This window comes from Mustela lutreola, chromosome 11 (genome assembly GCF_030435805.1).
Source record: "Mustela lutreola isolate mMusLut2 chromosome 11, mMusLut2.pri, whole genome shotgun sequence".
Classification (NCBI taxonomy): Eukaryota; Metazoa; Chordata; class Mammalia; order Carnivora; family Mustelidae; genus Mustela; species Mustela lutreola.
Genome location: NC_081300.1, coordinates 95,200,822 through 95,219,229, shown reverse-complemented (window position 1 = coordinate 95,219,229; position 18,408 = coordinate 95,200,822). Strand labels below are relative to the sequence as shown.

General features: G+C 54.1%; 1 protein-coding gene across 9 annotated transcripts in view; it reads left to right on the top strand.

Annotated features, from left to right (window-relative positions):
* Positions 1 to 18,408, top strand: part of KDM2B (lysine demethylase 2B) — a 123,155-nt gene that overhangs the window by 26,100 nt on the left and 78,647 nt on the right. For 6 of the 9 annotated variants that reach the window (XM_059140433.1, XM_059140432.1, XM_059140435.1 and 3 more), the window contains exons 5-8: positions 2,348 to 2,526; positions 2,697 to 2,803; positions 14,108 to 14,201; positions 15,183 to 15,336. In XM_059140433.1, coding sequence (XP_058996416.1) covers positions 2,348 to 2,526; positions 2,697 to 2,803; positions 14,108 to 14,201; positions 15,183 to 15,336 — 534 coding nt within the window. The other 3 variants (XM_059140441.1, XM_059140440.1, XM_059140439.1) reach the window with 3 other exon arrangements.

Here is an 18,408-nt window from a genome sequence, read left to right as displayed (position 1 = left end):
TCTTCTTTTGACAACCTCCCCCCCCCCCCCCCCCCCGCCCATGTTCCACCACTTAACAACATAAAAACCAGGGCACCTGGGTGGCTCAGTTGGTTAAGCATCTGCCTTCAGTTTAATGATCCTGGGGTCCTAGGATCCAGCCCGAGCCCCGTGTTGGGCTCTCTGCTCAACAGGGAGCCTGCTGCTTCCTTTCTCTGTCCTGCGTCCTCTGCTCGTGCTCCCTTGCTCTCTTTGTCAAATTAAAACAAAACAAAACAAAACAACACATAAAAACCATCTGTAGCTCAGGGGGCATAGAAAAACAGGTGGGGGGGCATATTTGTCCGTTGGGCTGTCATTTCCTGGCTCCTTTTGTTTAGTTTGTTCTTCATTCTTGGAGTTGCTTCGAACAAGGTGATTACCTGTTTCTGGTTTTTCTCTTTCTTTTTTTTTTTTTTTTTTGGCTTACATATTTCCCCCTCCCCCCCCTTTTTTTTTTTTAAGTAGGCTTCATGCCCAGCGTGGAGCTCCATGCTGGGCTCAAACTCATGACCCGGAGACCAAACCCTGAGCTCAGATCAAGAGTCAGGTGCTTACTCGACTGAGCCACCCCCCCCAGGTGCCCCTCATTTACACATTTCTAAGTTTCTGTGGACTGTGTATTTGTCATTGAGCTAATGGGGGAATTGTGGTCTTTCCTTACCAGATGGCAGACTTCTCATTCTAGTCATGATGCTTATTTTGTGTCCTGACAGACGGGAGGTGGCAGCTTTCATCATAAATCACCATGAATTTGGCAATCTGCTCTGTGTCTGTCTGCTCCCCTTTCACCGCTCTTCCACTGAACTTTGCTTGTTCCTTCTCCATTGGCTGAAGTTCTCAAGCTATTATTCCCATCTTTTTTCTCTTTAATTTCTATCTTACAGATGGGGACGCAGAGTCCCCAGGAAGTTGTGATTTCCTTGAAGCCTTGTTTTGTTTTTTTTTTTTTTTTAAAGATTTTATTTATTTATTTGACAGAGATCACAAGTAGGTAGAGAGGCAGGCAGAGAGAGAGGAAGGGAAGCAGGCTCCCTGCTGAGCAGAGAGCCCGATGCGGGACTCGATCCCAGGACCCTGAGATCATGACCTGAGCCGAAGGCAGCGGCTTAACCCACTGAGCCACCCAGGTGCCCCAAAGCCTTGTGTTTTTATTTGTCTTGCTTTTGTTTTGGAAAAAGAGAAAGAGAGCAAGGTACAGGGAAAGGGGGAGAGGGAGAGAGAGACAGAGAATCTGAAGCAGGCTCCATGCCCAGCATAGAGCCCAAAGCGGGGTTTGATCTCAAGACCGTGAGATCAGGACCCGAGCGGACATTAACAGTCAGACGCCCAACTGACTGAGCTGCCTGAGCACCCCATCTTGAAACTTCATTAGTTGCTGGTAGCCCCAGGGCTGGCACTGAATGCTCCTGTCTCCCCGTCCTGAGCTTGTTTCCTTCTCTCTGGGAAGCAGTTCATTCCTTTTAGTTCAGACGTTGTTCGTATGAGAAGTCATATGTCACACACTGTACAGGACAGCCAACTTTTGTTTATTTGTTCCATAAATAGGTACTGAGTTCCCCTCTGTGCCGGTCTCTGTGTAGATACTACGCGGGGCAAAGTAGTGAGCAAGATAGGTAGGACTTCTGCTCTGGTGACAGTTGCGGAATGGTAGGGAAGAACGAAAACCGAGCAGACAAGCATTACTTAGGAATTATGGTTACTGTCGGGGGTAATCGGGGGGGGGGGGACCCATGCATTTATGCACCAGACACTGGGCCAAGGAGTTCGGTGACCATCATCTGATTTAATCCTCGCAACTAGCCTATGAAAGCAGATGGAAGGATGAAGACACAGAAGTTCAGAGAAGACCAAGTGGTTTTCCTGGCCCCATAAACTGGGGAGGGAGATGACCAAACAGCTGATTTTCTGTGGAAATAAGGACTATCGTAATGCTGAGAATAAGCAGAAAGACCTTGAGGGCCATGCCAGGAGAATCTTCGGTAGGCCGTGGGGAGCACTGAAGGGGGGGTGTCCGTGGTCAGGTCTCAGAAAGCTCACGCTGGCAGCACTGTGGAGGATGGATAGGAGGGGGGAGCCTGAGGACCTGTTAGAACGTTCTGGAAGTTGTCTTGAAGAGTAGTAGTAAGGGTGGACTGGACCAGCGCGGAGTCTGTGGTGTCCGAGGGAAGCAGATGGCTTGTAGAGAGAGTCAGTGAGGAAAACCGACCGGACCAGGTAATAGAGCAGATGTGGCGTACGGGGGAGGCGAGTTTCGTTGACGGGGATCCCCAGTGGCCTCCAGCTCCTGAGCCCCCAGGAGCCACCAGCATGTGGATTCTGCCTCTAGGTAGCCGGCGGCTGGTGGACGTGATGGACGTGAACACCCAGAAGGGCACGGAGATGAGCATGTCCCAGTTTGTGCGCTACTACGAGACGCCGGAGGCCCAGCGGGACAAGCTGTACAACGTCATCAGCCTCGAGTTCAGCCACACCAAGCTGGAGCACCTGGTCAAGCGTCCGACTGTGGTAGGGCCCCCGGCCACCATCCCCTCTCCGATGCCACCCCCCTCCTCTCCTCGCCCAGCTTCTGGGCCTGTGCCAGCCCCGGGGCGGGGTGGGGGGGGGCAGGTGGTGAGGGAGCCCGGCGGAAGGACGTGGCCCGGGCCAGGAGGTGCTGACGGCGGTCCGGCTTTCAGGTAGATCTGGTGGACTGGGTGGACAACATGTGGCCCCAGCATCTGAAGGAGAAGCAGACGGAAGCCACGAATGCCATCGCCGAGATGAAATACCCGAAAGTGAAGAAGTAAGACTGCCTGGCCAGTGGTGGGAGCTGGGCGGGCAGGGACATGGGGCGGGGGGGTAGGGGGGGTGTCTCACAGCCCTGCGGGCGCTGCTGGGACATGAGGAAAGGGGGTCCTTGGCATCGGCAGCCTGGCATCTTGCTGCCTTGGAACGCTGGGGCTCTGCCTTCCCCCTCCAGATGGGCCTTTGGCCTCCCTGTTGGCTCTCCCCAGGAGCATGTGATCTGGGGTGGGGGGAGGGGGAGGAAGAATAATGGGACCATCTCTGCGTGCGCGTGCGTGTGTGTGTGTGTGTGTGTTTGTGCATGTGTGTGTGTCTGTATGTGCTTGTCGCACCCTTATCTCCTCCCACCAAGGGACAGCATGGCCTGGGATCAGACATCTTCAGAGAGACCCGCTCACCATGGACACTTTGCTTTTGCTAGTGTTGCGGGGGCGGTGTGTGGTCTGGTGTTCTTTTGTTCTTTGCTGCGGAGACCCAGGGCTTTTCCCAAACAAAGAGTGAGGGCTACTTATTCATCATCAAACACCTCTTAGACGGTGTCTCCACGCAGCAGCTGGGCTCTGGGCTGGGAAGGTGGCTGTGTCTAATGCAGGGACATCATTCCATGTGGACCAGTAAGTCCTGACACCCATTGTTAAACTTGGGCAGAGGTACCTGCGATCCCCTCCACTTTCTAGAATTTCAGTAATGGACCCTTGGAACCCCTGGGTCTGCCTTAAAGCTTTCACCATCCCGGGCCGTCTGTGTTTCCGTCTCTGAAATGGGAAGGAGATGCTGTCCGTCCCGGGCAGCACTGCTGCTCTGGGCTTCCTAGAAGAGTTGGCCCGGGCGGCTCCAAATCCATTAGCATCTCCGCTCTCAGCCCTGCTGCCAGGAGTGCCCCCGGGAGCCTGAAGGCTGTGAGCTTTTCATTCACTGCACCCTTCATTCAGGACGCAGTGAATATGCAGACTTCGTGCCAGACTTCGTGAGGGAAGCCAGCGCGCTGGCCCCGAGCTGCTCGAGGCTTTGCTTTCAAGCTCTCTTTTTCTTTAATTATTTCTCAAGCATTTTTCCTCCCCTTGAAGCTGAAGCTCCTTACATCCCTTGGATCTGGGCTACATCAAACACAAAGAGTGGGCTCAGGGTGGGGAGGGAGGGGAGGGGTTTCAGTTCTCTTCGTTTCCCATACCACTGCGGCAGAATTTCCCGAGCCCCTGGGATGGGGAAGGAAAGGATGAACGAGACTGGGAGCCCTTACCCTCTGGAGGATGTGTCATAAAACACACGAGATGAAGTGCAGCTTTCATCCTAGGTGGAAGGAGGCAGGCTCTGGGGATGGGAGCAGGGAGAGGAAGAATCGTTTTTGGCTGGTGGCATTGCGGGACATCGGCCCCGGGCTTTGAAGGGTAGAGGGCATGGGAGGAATGTGAGGAGGGATGGGGGTAGTGAAGTGCCAAGGGCCTTGAAGGAATCCTGAGGGGACAGCTGGAGGAAAGAGTGTGGGATGCAGAGATTAGTGATCACAGCTGCCATTGATTGATTGGGTGATTGATGGATTGATTCATTCATTCATTCAACATGTGTGTTAAACATCTGATTGGTGCTGGGCACTGGACATATGGTGAGGGGAAAACCAAATGAGCTCCCTGCCCTGACACAGCTTACAGACTCTCAGGAGATAGATGTTCATCCTGCGATCTGAGCGACAAATGGAAATTTGCAGCCATGTTGAGGCCACAAGGCAGAGATCTGTGGGGGTAGGGGAGAGCGTGTACCCTGGTACTCGTAGTCAGGGAAGGCAGGGCAGGTGTCCCCAAGATGGGATCTGAAGAGAGAGGGGTTACTTAGGAGAAGAGACCTGGGAAGAGCTTTCCTGGCTGCCTGCGGAGAGCCTGGTATGATGGTTAGGAAAGGGGGGGAGAGGGAGACAGGTAGACCTGTGGAAGGAAGGTTAGTGGGGCTGGAGCAGAGGAAAGCGAGAGGGTCGTGGGTGCAGGGTGGTGGGTGGGCCAGGCTGATCGGGGCCCAAGGTGCCATAGTGAAGGGTCTGTGTTTCTCCAAAGACCAGTCAGAAACTTCTGTGAGATCTTTTTTTTTTTTTTTAAGATTTTATTTATTTATTTGACAGAGCAAGCAAGGGAGAGAGAGAGCACAGGAAGGGGGAGCGGCAGAGGGAGAGGGAGAAGCAGGCTCCTCGCTGAGCAGGGAGCCCAGGGCAGCACTGGATCCCAGGACCCGGAGATCATGACCTGAGCCGAAATGAAGAGTCAGTTGCTCAACCCAGTGGGCCGCCCGGGAGCCACTCTCCATGAGATTTTAAGCAGAGATGGGTGTGTTCAGATTTGCTTTATGCAAGTTCTGGAGCTGTGTGGTTTGTAGGAGCTGGGAGTAGAGTGATAGGAGAAACCGGTACATCACCTCTATGAGGGCAAATGATGGGCCAGGAGGGAGCAGGGACAAATAGGACATGTATCTAGGAAGGTAAAATAGTGCTGGGGGACATCAATCTCAATTACTTTGCCTCCTTCCGATGTTTGATATATTCTTGACTTTATTGAAAAACTCCTCTAAGTAGTTTAATTTCTATTAATACATTGAGAATCCTATCTAATTACCAAAAAAGGCTCACACACAATTTTCTAGAACCACCTGCTTCAGCCCAGTGGTTGGATCGTGTGGCAAATTGATTTACAAGCCCTGTCCATGGCTGTGGGAACTTGTTACAGGATTTGAACCTTGTTAGGAAGGAAGTTGTCACCTTGGAAATAGTCCATTGGTTTTGCTGAAAAAAAAAAAAAAATGCTGATTTCAGTTAATCAGGAAGGTAAAAATCCCACAGTGATGAAGTCCTCTGGGGCCGTAGAGTGGTTCTGTGGAATTTAATTAATATGACACTGTTTCTGGAAGTCAGAGCTTCTACCCTGATGGGCCACCTGAATTGAGGTTTGCAGGAGGGAAGAGAGGAGGGTTACAGACCCATTACTGCCTTGTCTCTGGCTCCAGAATTGTGCCGTCTGATCATGGCGAGGGGTTCAGAATTTTAATGGGGTTGGTTGAGATACTTAAAGCTAGGAGTGCTGACGTTTGTCAAGGGGGTGGTAGCTGTAACTTTGTGGGAGACAAAAGATGTAATGGTTACATTAGTGTATTAGCTATCTGTTACTGCCTTTAATGAGTGCCCATAAACCCAAGACCCTGTTGTGAGTAGTTGGTAGGCTACAGTGACTAAAGCAAAGGCCCCATGCTCAGGGGGCTTATGTTCGGGTGGGGAAAAGAGATGGGCAAGCAAACCCAAGTGGTAAGTATTTTTTTAATTAAGGAGGTTATAAGTATTAGGAGGAAACATAAAGCAAGATAAAGGAGGGCAGTGCCTGGCTGCTCAGTTGGTGGAACATGCGACTCTTGATCTTGGGGTCGTGAGTTCGAGCCCCATGTTGGGTGTAGAGATTACTTAAAAAAAAAAAAAGACAAGATAAAGAGAAAAGAGGATGACAGGGCTGGCTGAATATATCTCGGCTGTCCTGGGCGCTTCTGCTGCCTTTGCCTTCTCTCCGTCTTTCCCCTGCAGGAATGTTCTGGCTGACTAGAGTTATTTGTCTTAGAATATTCCTTATAATAGATAAACAGCGACAACTGTTTGGGAATATTCCTGTATCAGCTTATTAATGCATAAAATTATCCTAAAACTTTATAGCTTAAAAAAAAAAGAAATCTTAACAGTTTAAAGCAACAAACATTGCCTCCCAGTTTCTGTATATCAGGAAACTGGGAGTGGCTTACCAGGCTCATAGTGGCTGGTGAGCTTGTCTCAAGGTGGGGGCCGGGGCTGCACTCATACGAAGGCTTGACCGGGGCTGGAGGGCCCACTTCCAAGAGGGTGCGCTCTCATGGCTGTTGGCTAGAGGGCACCGTTCTTCATTGTGTGGGCCTCTCCATAGGGTGACTTGAGTGTCCTTGTGGCATGGCAGCTGGTTCCCCTCCACCACCACCCCACAAATGATTGGAGAGAGAGCAAGGAAGAAGCCAGAGTGTCTGTGATGACCTAGTTTTGAAAGTCACATGCTGTTTACTTCTGCCATATTCTTTTAATTAAAAGTGAGGCACTTGGTCTAGCCCACACTCAAGGGAAGGGGAATTTGGCTCTATATCTGAAAGGGAGGGTGGTCTCAAAGACTCCCGTGGACATGTTTTAAAGTCTTCATAATCTCCTAGGTCTATGACATGGGCATACCTTTCTCACTTAGCATTGCTGGGTATTATGATGCATTCCAGAAGGAAATTAGCGAGTCTTTTCTGTCCTCACATGTTGATTCCAGAAATGAGGCTTGTGGCTTAATGGAGACAAGCTGTGAACTAATGGGCAGGAGAAGGAAGGGGACCCCACATAAGGCATATGTTGGGCCTCCAAAGAATTGGGAGTCAGTTGTATTTTTTCTCCCTGTACTTTCTGGGGGTGGCGGGAAGAACCGGGAAAAAATTGGGGGATGCAAAGCTGAAACCCCGACAGGATGAAGCAAGTTTTAAGGCTGCCCCTGGGGATCCCTGGTGGCCGCGGGAAATCCTTCCATCTCCTCTCAGGGACTCAGTTTGCCTTTCTGCAAAATGGGGATCCTGTCATTCCTGCCCCACCTGCCAACCATGCTGTAGGGAAATGGAGCCAATAGTGGATGTGCGGTGTGGGAAGGATGTTTGTCTCTGTGCCCTCATGTAGGCACAAGGTCTCCAAGTGCCATTGGTGTCCCTGGCTTTTCAATCTATTCGGATCACATTTGCACTGGGCTTTTTTTTTTTTTAAGTTTTTTTTTATTTATTTGAGAGAGAGAGAGCACAAGGAGTAGGGAGGGAAGGGGGAGAGGGAGAGGGAGAAGCAGAATCCACGCTGAGCACAGAGCCCAGTGAGGGGCTGAGTCCCTGGACCCTGGGATCATGATCTGAGCCAAAGGCAGATGCTTAACCAACTGAGCCACCCAGGCGCCCCTGCATTGGGTTTTTATCTTGACAACCTTATTTACTTTCCCCTCTCAGTAGCCATGTTTGCTGGTACTAGAAATGATCATCCCTGTGGGATAGACCACCCTGGAACACGGAGGGACTAGAGAGGTTGCTGATGTCACACAGGGGCGGAGCTGTGGGCCCGGCAGCACACCCCAGGCCTCTGGATTCCTGGCTTTTCCTCTCTACCTCTACAAGAGGACCAAAGAAAGCTAGCCTTTTCTGTGCTGCCACGTATAGACATAGACACTGTGTTAGACACTTAACACGCATATCTCAGCAGTCTTGGAAGTAGGTGTTACTATCCTCATTTTACAGAAAAGGAAACTGTAGTTCCTAGTGCTTCCATGCAGATAACAGGTGTACAGCTGAGTGTAAGACAGTGGGGGCTGCTGCGGCTGTGGATAGTTTCAAAAATTCTTCTTTTAAAAAATGAAAAAAAATACAAAACAGCAGCAACCCAGTGCCGGCCAAACGAAGCACATCTAGGGCCTGGTTTGACCCCTGAGAACCACATTTAGAGGTCCCTGACTAGCTCACCAAATGGGGATGCTGAGTTCCAGGAGGGGGAAGGATTTAGTCCAGTGTCACACAGTTGATCAGAATAATTATAGGGCTGTATCGCTGGGTGCTATACTTAACACAGATGAATCTGATGTGATCCCTGCTGGGGCTCGAGCTGAGGCATTTGTGACCAAAAAAGTAATAATTTTCCCATGTGGCCAGCCTGGTTCAGCTGTCAGAGCCTTCTCTTAGCTCACTCAACTTCACTTATATTTTGTGTGTGTCAGGAACTTTGCCCAAGGGGTGTCTGGGTGGCTCAGTTGGTTAAGCATCTGACTCTTGATTTCAGCTCAGGTTGTGATCTCAGGGTCCCGAGATGAAGCCCCACATTGGCTTGGCCCTGGGCTTGGAGCCTGCTTGGGATTCTCTTTCTCCCTCTCCCTCTGTCCCTCTCCACTTACCCTCCCTTAAAAAAAAAAAAGAGTGCTTAAAAAACCTTGCTCAAGGGTGCCTGGGTGGCTCAGTGGGTTAAGCCGCTGCCTTCGGCTCGGGTCATGATCTCAGGGTCCTGGGATTGAGTCCTGCATCGGGCTCTCTGTTCAGCAGGGAGCCTGCTTCCCTCTCTCTGCCTGCCTGTCTGTCTACTTGTGATCTCTCTGTCAAATAAATAAATAAAATCTTTAAAAAAGAAAAAGCAAAAAACACCTTGCTCAAGAACACCCACCCAATGACTGGTGCTCAAATCCAAGATGGGAGATGTTTCTTGTACTTACAATTTTTTTTTTAAGTAGGCAGAATATATATATATAAAGTCAGCCAGTTCCAAAGAGTTCACAGTGTAATCTCATAGCAGGCCTTTGGAGAGGCACTAAGGACCGGCTGGGCATCCTGTAAATGACCCTGGGAAGCAGCACTCTAACCTTGGGCATGGACCACCTTGAAATGGCTTCAAGGTTCACCTCCCTAAAATGGGGATTATAGGTTGTTTTATTTTTTTTAGATTTTATTTATTTATTTGACAGAGAGAGTGAGTGAGAGAGGGAACACAAGTAAGGGGAGTGGGAGAGGGAAAAGCGGGCTTCCTGCAGATCGGAGAGCCTGATGGGGGACTTGATCCCAGGATCCTGGGATCATGACCTGAGTGGAAGGCAGACGCTTAGCGATTGAGCCATCCGGGCAGCCTATAGGTTGTATTAAAGGTGAAATGATATCGTACGTGTAAACAGCTATTATCATTAGCGCTCATTAGGGACTATTAGTTAATGTTGGAGGATAGCTCCAGTGGATGGAGTTAGGCAAAGAATGGAGAAGCTTGAGTTCTGCCCCTACCAAGGCTATACCACTGTCTCCTGACCCCTTGTGGTTTAGGGGAAGGGTGTGGGGATAGAGTGGGAGAAGGGCTGTGGCCCTGGTGAGCCTGTCCTGGAGGGTGGGACTTCTCATTTGAGCAGGACCATCTCCTGCAGCCTGATGGGGGTTGAGTTTGTACACAACCTGAAGACATCGATACTCTTCAGTCTTGGGATTTGCCAGGTAGACCTGGGAGAAGAGCTGAGAAATTCTGAGCCAGGCTGCTTGGGTAAGCACTGTCACTGATTAAAGCAGTGACCACTGTGCCTCCGCTTTCTCATCTGTAAAATGGGGGCAGTCCTGGGAGTGATCTTGGAGGGTTGAAAATCCGATTAAATTATCAGTCTTATGGTGCTAGGTACTGTGTTAATATGTACATGTCTCTGAATTCCCTCTGAATTCTATGATGTAAGGTTGCACAGCTACTAAGGGGGCAGGCAGGGAAGGGGCAGCACAGGCCTGTCTCAGAATGCAGAGTTGAACTTCAAATCACCTGCCTGCCATTAGGATGAGATAACCGGCTCAGGGAGGGGAGGTAAGCTGCCCAAGGTCACACAGATAGTCTGTTTGAGGGCCAGAGCATCATCCCTCGTCTCCCAGCAGCTCTACCTGGGATTTGACACTCTCTCCCAACCCCAGCCATGCCCCGATGGGCACATTTAAGGAAGGTGGCTTTGCGTCGTCTTGGGTCGTCACCTCCAGGAGCAGGACGGCGCCCACACTCCCTGAAAACGGGGGCGCGGGTGTTGCTGAGCGCCCGCCTGTAGAGCTACCCTCGTGTCCCCACCCAGCCGGGGGCGAGGGGGCGGCCGTGGGCGGCGGCGGCGTCCCCTGGCGCTGGCCGGCAAGCTTCCCTGTCGCCGCCGCGGCCTCCCTCCTCCTTCCTGGCGGCCGCCGCGCCGCGCGGGTGTTCAGTTTCAGCGCGGGGATGAGCGCAGGCTGCGCCGGGCTCCCGGAGGAAGGAAGGAGGAGAGAGGGCTGCACGGTCCTCCGCCGGGGCCTGGCAGCGCCGTGGAGGGGGCTCGGCTCCGGTCGCCGGGGCTGGGCGCGCGTCGATCCTGCGCTGCCGAAGGGGACGCCCGGGAGTCGCGCTGCCGCCGCCGCCGAGGGTAACCGCGGGCGCGCCGGGCGGGGCCGGGCGGGCGTCCCTGCGCTGCGCCCCGCGGGCCCGGGGCTGCCCCGGAGCCCCCGCTCCTACGGGGCGCGCCGGGGCGGGGTGTGGGTCGCCTCCCGCCCGCGGGCAGCGCAGCCGGCGTCGCGGAGCAGCTCTTTGTGTCTCCCCGGGCTGCGTGTAAGTGTGTAGTGTGTGTGCGCGCGCGCTCGGCGCCTCCAGCCCCGTCTCCCGGTGCCAGCTTTCTCCAGGTTACCCCCCGCCAAGACCTTTGCCCCAGGGGATGCTGCCGGAGCTGCAGGGGGAGTTTCGCTAAGTTGGAAGGAAAAGGGCGGGGTGGGGTCGCCCCGCTTCCGCGGATCCCAGGCAGCGCCCCAAAGTTGGTGCTGCAGGTGCAGCGCCCCCTCCTACCACGCTCCTCCCAGCCAGCCCGGGCCTTGGGAGGCGGGAACCCCCCCAGAGGCTTAGTTCGGGGGCTCTTGATTCTCATCCCCCAACTTGGAGGGTGCACTCCTGCACGGAAGCCACCGGGTCGGTGGGTGGGGGGGTGTCGAGGGGCGCGGCTTTCCGGGCAAGGGGCAGCCGAGGCGGAAGCCAGGCTGGCTGGCCGGCGGGAGAGCTTAGCGGCCGTGGCACCGAGCCGGGGTGCCCATGTGACTGCGGTGTGCTTTGGAAGAGGAAGCTGTAGAGGTCAGTGCAAAGGCGTCACGCCAGAGCGAGCGGGAGCAGGAGTGAGGGGGGAGACCCGGAATGAGCGCGGGGCGGGCGGGCGGGCGGGGGTGGTGGCTGCAGGGGCCCGGACAAAGCGGCCCTGTCACAGCCACCCTAGCGGCTCCAAAGCCTGCAATTGCCCGGCGGGAGGGGCGGCCCGGGCCCGGAGGCCAGGAAATGAGGGACAAGGGAGGAGGGGCCTCTTTAGGAGAGGCGGGGCTGGAAGTGGCGCCCCCAAGCTCCGAAGGGCCTCAGAGGATGCTGGAGGGTGACTGGGAGGACAGATCAGACGCAGGCACAACTTGGAGAACTTTCCTTGCACACAGCTCCTAGTGATCACGTCCACGCGTGCTGGGGAGGTTGGGGCTGGGGGCAGGAGGTTGAAGGGTAGTGACCAGGCCAGTTTGGGGCCTGGTGCCCAAGAGGCAAGCTCCTTGCCTCTCCTCTGCCGGCACCTGGGTGGTTATCCAGCTGCAGACTAAAGGAGACACATCTCCCTCCACCCCACAAACACTTAAATTGCTTTCCCTAGGCTGTTTTCTGCTGAGGCCTGAAGGAGGTGGAAACCAAGGTTAGATTAAAAAAAGGAAAGAAAAGAAAACCCAGAGGAAGAGGTGGTTTTAGGAAAACGAGGACTAATATTTTGAAGTGGTGCTTGGAGAGGAGGCCGGTGTGGTCTGTGGGGGGTGGGGTGGGTTAGGGCATTACCCTCACCCCGCACCCCCAGTTCCTTGGAGAGAAGAGGGTCACTGGTGTCTTCAGCCTGGGGGACCTGACCGGTCGCGTGAGGCAGAGGCGGGAGGGAGCGAGCCTGAGCCTGAGCTGGGACTTGAACAACCCCAGCGCCAGCCCAGCAGCCCGCGCCCGTCTTCGTGACAGGGCTGCGTCCTGTGCTGTCAACTACACCCCTCCGATGGGGTTGCTAGGCAGCGGGGCTCTGATGTGGGGGAAGGCCTTCTGATTTGTCAGCCTCCTGCAGACACATGGTTAAGGCTCCTTCCAGCCTATCCGGAGGAGGGACGCGGGGCACGCCGCCTGCATACTCTGCCGAGCCCCGGGTCCACCTGAATGTGAGGTGCAAAAGGCAGCCAGAGGGAGGGGGCGCCTGGAGCCCACCAGCCTCCAAACCAGCTCAGCCCCACGCCCCCCATTATCTCCACTGGGGCTTGCTGCTGGCTCCTCCCTGTCTGTCCCTGCCCCATTCCTCCCCTCTTCCCCAAACCATGGAAAAGCAAAGTGCAGCAGGGAAAAGAGGTCAGTGGGGTAAGCATGTGCGTGTGGGCCTCTGGAGTGCCAAGGTGCATGGGCATGAGCTGTGGGGAGGCCTCCCCATCCGTGCCGCCGGTGGCTCTTGTGGGAAGGGGTGGGAGGGAGAGAGGGGGCCCTGACATCGCTGCCTGCCAGGCCTGGACTTGGAAGCCTGCTCTGTGGGCCCCCCCCCCCCGCCCGCCCCCCTTAAGCTCTGTCCGCCCCTAGGAGGGCAGCATGTCAAGGGAGGAGGGAGGAGACTGGTGAGTTCCTGAAAGGAAGGGTGGGTTATCGAACTCAGAAGGGGGGCTGCTGGCGGGTTCCTTCTCCTGAACGCGCCTCCCCCGCCCAAGCCTCTGAGGCCCAGGTTCTCCCCTCGGCCTGTCCCCCACCCCACCCCCAGCATCCTCTCTTAATCCTTTTACTTTTTTTTTTTTTTTTTTTTTTTTAGCAGTTCTATGGAGATAGAATTCACGTACCATTCATTCATTTGAAGTGTACAGTTCAGCGGCTCTGTATGTTTACAGAGTAGTGCATTCACGGTCAAATTCAGAACATTTTTATCACCCCAGAAGGAAACCCGGTGCCCATGATCAGCCCCTCCCCAGCCCTGCACCCCACCCCCGCCCTCAGGCCCTGGCCACTCCTCTACTCCCTGCGTCCCTAGGTTTGCCTACTCGGGCCCTTTCATATCTGTCGGATCCTACGCGGTCATCTTTGGCGGCTGGTTGGAGCCTGTGCTTGGAGCTCGCTGCTCACTTCTCAGTCCGTTGCAGTTTGTCCTGTTTCACTCCCCCCTGTGCGGGCCGGTTCATGTCCCTTCCCAGGGGGGCAGGGGGCTGATGCATTCTGACACGCTGCTCTGAGCGCGGTGCCTAGCTCTGGGCTGGACCGTTAGTGGGCTCTCCGTGAACTCTTGCTGAGCGAACGGAGAGGAGAAAATAGGGACTGGTAATTGGCAAGCTTTGCAGGTGGTTTACACTGAGAATTCCAGGGTTCCAGCTGCTGCAAAGGGGACTAGCGTCTTGGGAAAAATGCAGGGCCGGGCGCTGGGAGGGAGCAGAAAAGGAGCCTCTCCTCCTGGGGTGGGCGTGGGGGTGGGGCAGGAGCCGAAGCCGCCTGTGAGGAAGGAACCCAGTGGCCTGTGGGTTGCCAGCTCTCTTCTGGGGACTTGAAAACCCAGATGCCTCCCCCAGCCTTGGGGGCAGGTGGCCAATGCTTGAGATGCGTCATCTGATCACTGGGGCTTCCCCTAGGGGGAACTCCGGTTAGAATTGGGTTTAAAAAGAAAAGAAAAGTCCCCAGTGTTAGCATTTATAAAAGGGCAGCAGGTCAGACACCTCCAGTGATTCAGGACCTGAATGATTTTTCCTGCCCTCCCCATCCCCCGCTTCTGTGCCGCAGGTACTGTCTGATGAGCGTGAAAGGCTGTTTCACTGACTTCCACATCGACTTCGGAGGCACTTCCGTTTGGTACCATGTTTTCCGGGGTGGGAAGGTGAGTTGAGCCGAGTCTCCTGGACTTCTGCACATCCCTGCCTGTTTCCTTCGTGGAGGGGCTCTCGCTCCGCCCTCTGCATCTAGGGGCTCCTGCCCCGCCCACTTTCAGGACCACCTCCCCACTCCCTGTCTCCTCCTGGAGGGGAGGATTCCGCTCAGCCCTTCTGCATCACATCCGGTTACCTGTCCTACACCTGCTCCCCCAGTCCAGTGTTCCAAGCACCTCCAGCCAGATCACAACTCCAGCCTGGGTGCCCAAGAGCTCCCAGCCTTCCCTCTGTGCGCTGTGGTTTCCAGCCCCAGCGCGAAGACCGACCGTTTAACTTAAAAGTCTAGTTGCCGGCACCACCTGCCTCCAAGAACATTTTATCTGAGGGACAGACGTCGCCCAGAGAGAGGAGGTGGTGGTGCGTGCTTTCAGGATGTTACTGCTGCTTTTGCTTCTGAGTGTGGCCCGCACGGACGTGGGCGCTCCTTCAGCGGACGCGTGTCGCCCTGCTTGTCTGGGTTTGTGTGTGTGCGTTTGTTTTAACCAAACATGTTGGAAGAAATTCTGGGTAGGAAGTCATCCTACTTGGTTCCAGATGTTTTTCCTCCCTCTGCAGAGTGAGCACAGGCTGAGTTTATTTATTGGACCGTTTTTTCATACAACTTAGGAAATTCCCTTCCTCTCCTTCCCTTACCTCCCCAGCGAGCCTGTGGCTCGGGAGAAAGAATGTTCCACCCGGTCGAGGAGCTCTACCCACCCTGATGTTTGAGCGGGAATGGAGAGTCCCTAGAGGCAGGCAGAGGGTGTTTCAGAAGGGTGGCACAGCCTCCCCGCCATCCCAGAGACCCTTTGGGCCTGGGCCTGGAGGCGGTCCCCTGTCCTCCCTGCTTCCAGGCAGGTAGGGCTGTCTCCTTGGGCTGTGGCACAGCCTGGAAGGAATCCAGGACTTTGGCCCGGATCTTCAGCTGATTGCCTCCTTTTCCTCCCAAGATCTTTTGGCTGATTCCTCCAACCCTGCACAATTTGGCACTGTACGAGGAGTGGGTGCTGTCAGGAAAACAGAGTGACATCTTCCTGGGAGACCGCGTGGAGCGATGCCAAAGAATTGAGCTGAAACAGGGCTACACGTTTTTCATCCCTTCCGGTAGGTTCCGGCAAGGCTGGCGCCGAGCTCTCTCTCGGCCCCTGGCTCTCCTGTGGCCTCAGCCAGGGTTCTGGGCCAGGCGACAGGGTTGTGGCCACTGGGAGTCCCTGAGAAAAGCAGGCCTCGGGCTGCAGGGAGAAGTAGCCCCTGTCTCTCTCACGTCTAGCCTGTGTCTCCCTGCCTGTGGGCTAGAATTCACTCTTGGGAAAAAGCCTAGCGTCCTTCCTCAGGGGAAGGTGAGTGGCTCCCCCCGGGACGTACTGTGGAGATTCCTGTGTGACGGGGTGATGTGGTGCTGTGGGGAGGGGAGTGGGCTCACCCCCTTGAAGGAGGAATTGGGTTGTTTTACCCAAAGAAGCAATGTATGGTAATGGCAGTCCCGGGCAGGTTCTGGAGAAGGGCGGGCCCCAGAGTGGGGGGTCTTCTAAGGGCGCCTGAAAGCCTAGGGAATGGGCAGAGGGGAATCTAGCTTTGGGCAAGGACCCAACGTGGCAGCCTCCTTCTGCAGCACAAGGTGAAAAGTAGTAAAGGGTCAATGTCCGCTCTTGTACTTGGAGTCCCACCCCCCACCCCCCACCAAAAAAAAAAAAAAGAAATTAAGAAGAAAAGAAAAAAAGAAATTGTGGCTGCAAGTATAGTGGGGGGCGGTAATTCAGAGCACCGGCCCCGGAGCCAGACTGAACGGCTTTCGTTTGAATTTCAGCTCTGGTGCTTATGAGCTGTGAGTTTATGGGAGTGAGTTAAGCTCTCTGTGCCTCGGTGTTCTTGTCTGTAAAATGGGAGTGAGACTTCCCAGGGTGGTAGTGAGGACTGAGTGAGCTGAAACCTCCATGCCTCAGCTCTCTGGTGATGGACTGAGGGCTTTTGGGCAGCTACAGGCTGAGGCACCAGTGAGTATGACAGATGCCCTAGGGGTCAGGGAGTGCAGCTTTTGGTGGCATTAACAGTAAAATTTACCCAGGATGAGGGAGGTGACAGTCCCGCTGTATTAAATGAGGGGGTCTGGTCACATATAGGAGGTTGTGCTCCTTTTGGTCACTATACTTTGGAGAGTGAGTTGACCTGGATATGGGAGTCTGGATGTCACATCAGGTGAGATGAATTTGAAGGAGGAATTGGATGGTTTGATCTGGGGAAGTAATAGTGAATGGGAACAGCTGTCAGCTGGTTGAAAGATCTTCTCCTGGAAGAAGAGATACAGCCAAGTGGTGGAATGATTTGCTCTGCTAGGTAGTGAGCTCCCTGTCACTGGATGTATACAAGCAGAGGCTATGTATATGACTGTGCTAAGAAGCCTGCAGGGAATTTGCCACTGAGTGGGGACTTGAACCTTAGGAGTATCCTTTGAAGCAACTAAGATCCATGATGGAGAATCTGGTCACACTTAGGTTTCTGAGAGTGGTCTTGGAAGCTGGCCTTGGGTCTGGATGTGAAGCACTAGTGTCAAGTGAAGAGGGGGCTGTTATGGTAGCATCTCCCACCGAGGAGATGGGGTCTGCACACTTGGGCTTTTCCAGAAAGTTGAGCAGAAGGCAGAGATTTCACTATTAGAGAAACTGGGGGTTTGGAAGTGGCAGGGTTTAGTGGGGGAGACTTTGTTACCATGGCCCCAGGTCCATCCTCAGACTTGGGGAGGGGAGTGACCGCTCCTTGAGACAGGAAGGGGTGGTGCAGTGGGTGGGCAGAGAGGCACAGAGACCTCTTAGGTGTGTTCAAGCCACTCTTCATGGGGGTTAGCCATGATGGATGCAGGGGAACCCTGTCATGTTCTTGGTTTTGCTGCTGACTCTCGTTGTGCCCTGGGGAAGGTCTCATCCCCTCTCTGTGCCTTAACCATCCCATCTGCACAATGGGAGCAGGATGGCGCTGAACTCTGGAACCTTCCAGGTGCCTCCCAACCTGGTCCCACTGAGCGCAGGCCTCCTGCCCTCCCCGGGAGGACTCCAGGCCTTCTGCACAGCTGGGAGGTGGCTCATTGCTTTCCCTCAGTCCTGGTTGGGACGGGTGTTCATTTTGGTGACTTAGCAGGTTGGAGAAAGTCTTGAGAGGCGGCCTCTGAGTCCCAGCAGGGGTGTGACTGTTTGTTGAAGGCAAGAGGAGGATTTGAACCGCAGCAGCTGGTTGAGTTAGATCCCCGCAAAGACTCCTGGCCCTGAGGGCTGTGAGTGAGACCAGGATGTTCAGGAATTGAAAAAAGGACAGTTAGAACTTGTCCCCTTCGCAGAGGCAGGGGGTCCATGTGGTTCCCAAGCACTGATTTCTGCAGGGACCAATGAAATTTAAAAAAAAAAAAAAAAAGTTAGGAGTTTATTGTTACAAACTTGCAATTTTACTAAAGATGGGCGTTAGTTTAAAAACAAAACAAAACAAAAACTACCTGGCATCCACTACTGCTGATTTTCACAAATAGGAGGTGATCCCATTACTAAAAAAGTTGGAAATCCATAATTTTGGAATAAAGGATGGTGGTTTGTATTTGATGGTTTTGAGTTTATGACAGTCGGTGTCATCTTCCTTTTTCTCATTTTCTTATCATCCCAGTGAACACTGAAGGACCAGAGTTCGCCATCGCAGAAGTAGTCGGGCACCTGGGGATTCTCTCCCGAGTCCACACCCCCTGACCTGTGGGCAGACACACAGCTGGGGGTCGGGGGAGCTGGAGTGTGGCTTTGGGTGGAGAGTGGAGAGCTGGCCTTGGGGAACAAGGCCTGTCTGCATGTGGGTTTTTCTGTGTCCGGAGTAGAGAATCTAATGCTGGCATTTCTCACTTCTGACAATGATTTTTGTCCCCACAGTGCGATCTTAGACAGGTGTCCTCCTACCTCATGCTGGCCTCGTGTGTCCCTGTGGGTCATTCAGCAGGTCTTCAACTCTGAAGGCTAAACCGGGAGGCTGCTGGGTTGGGAGGGTTTTTAAATGTTACAGTAACTTTGTGAGATGCGATTTAACTCTTCCTTCTTGTGTCTGGGGTGAAGAGCTGGGTAAAGGCTGTGCTGCAGGGGGTCGTGGTGCTCAGGACTCATTCCTGGGTGGTCCTAGAAAGCTGCCTGGAAGAGGAAGACTTGAAGGTGG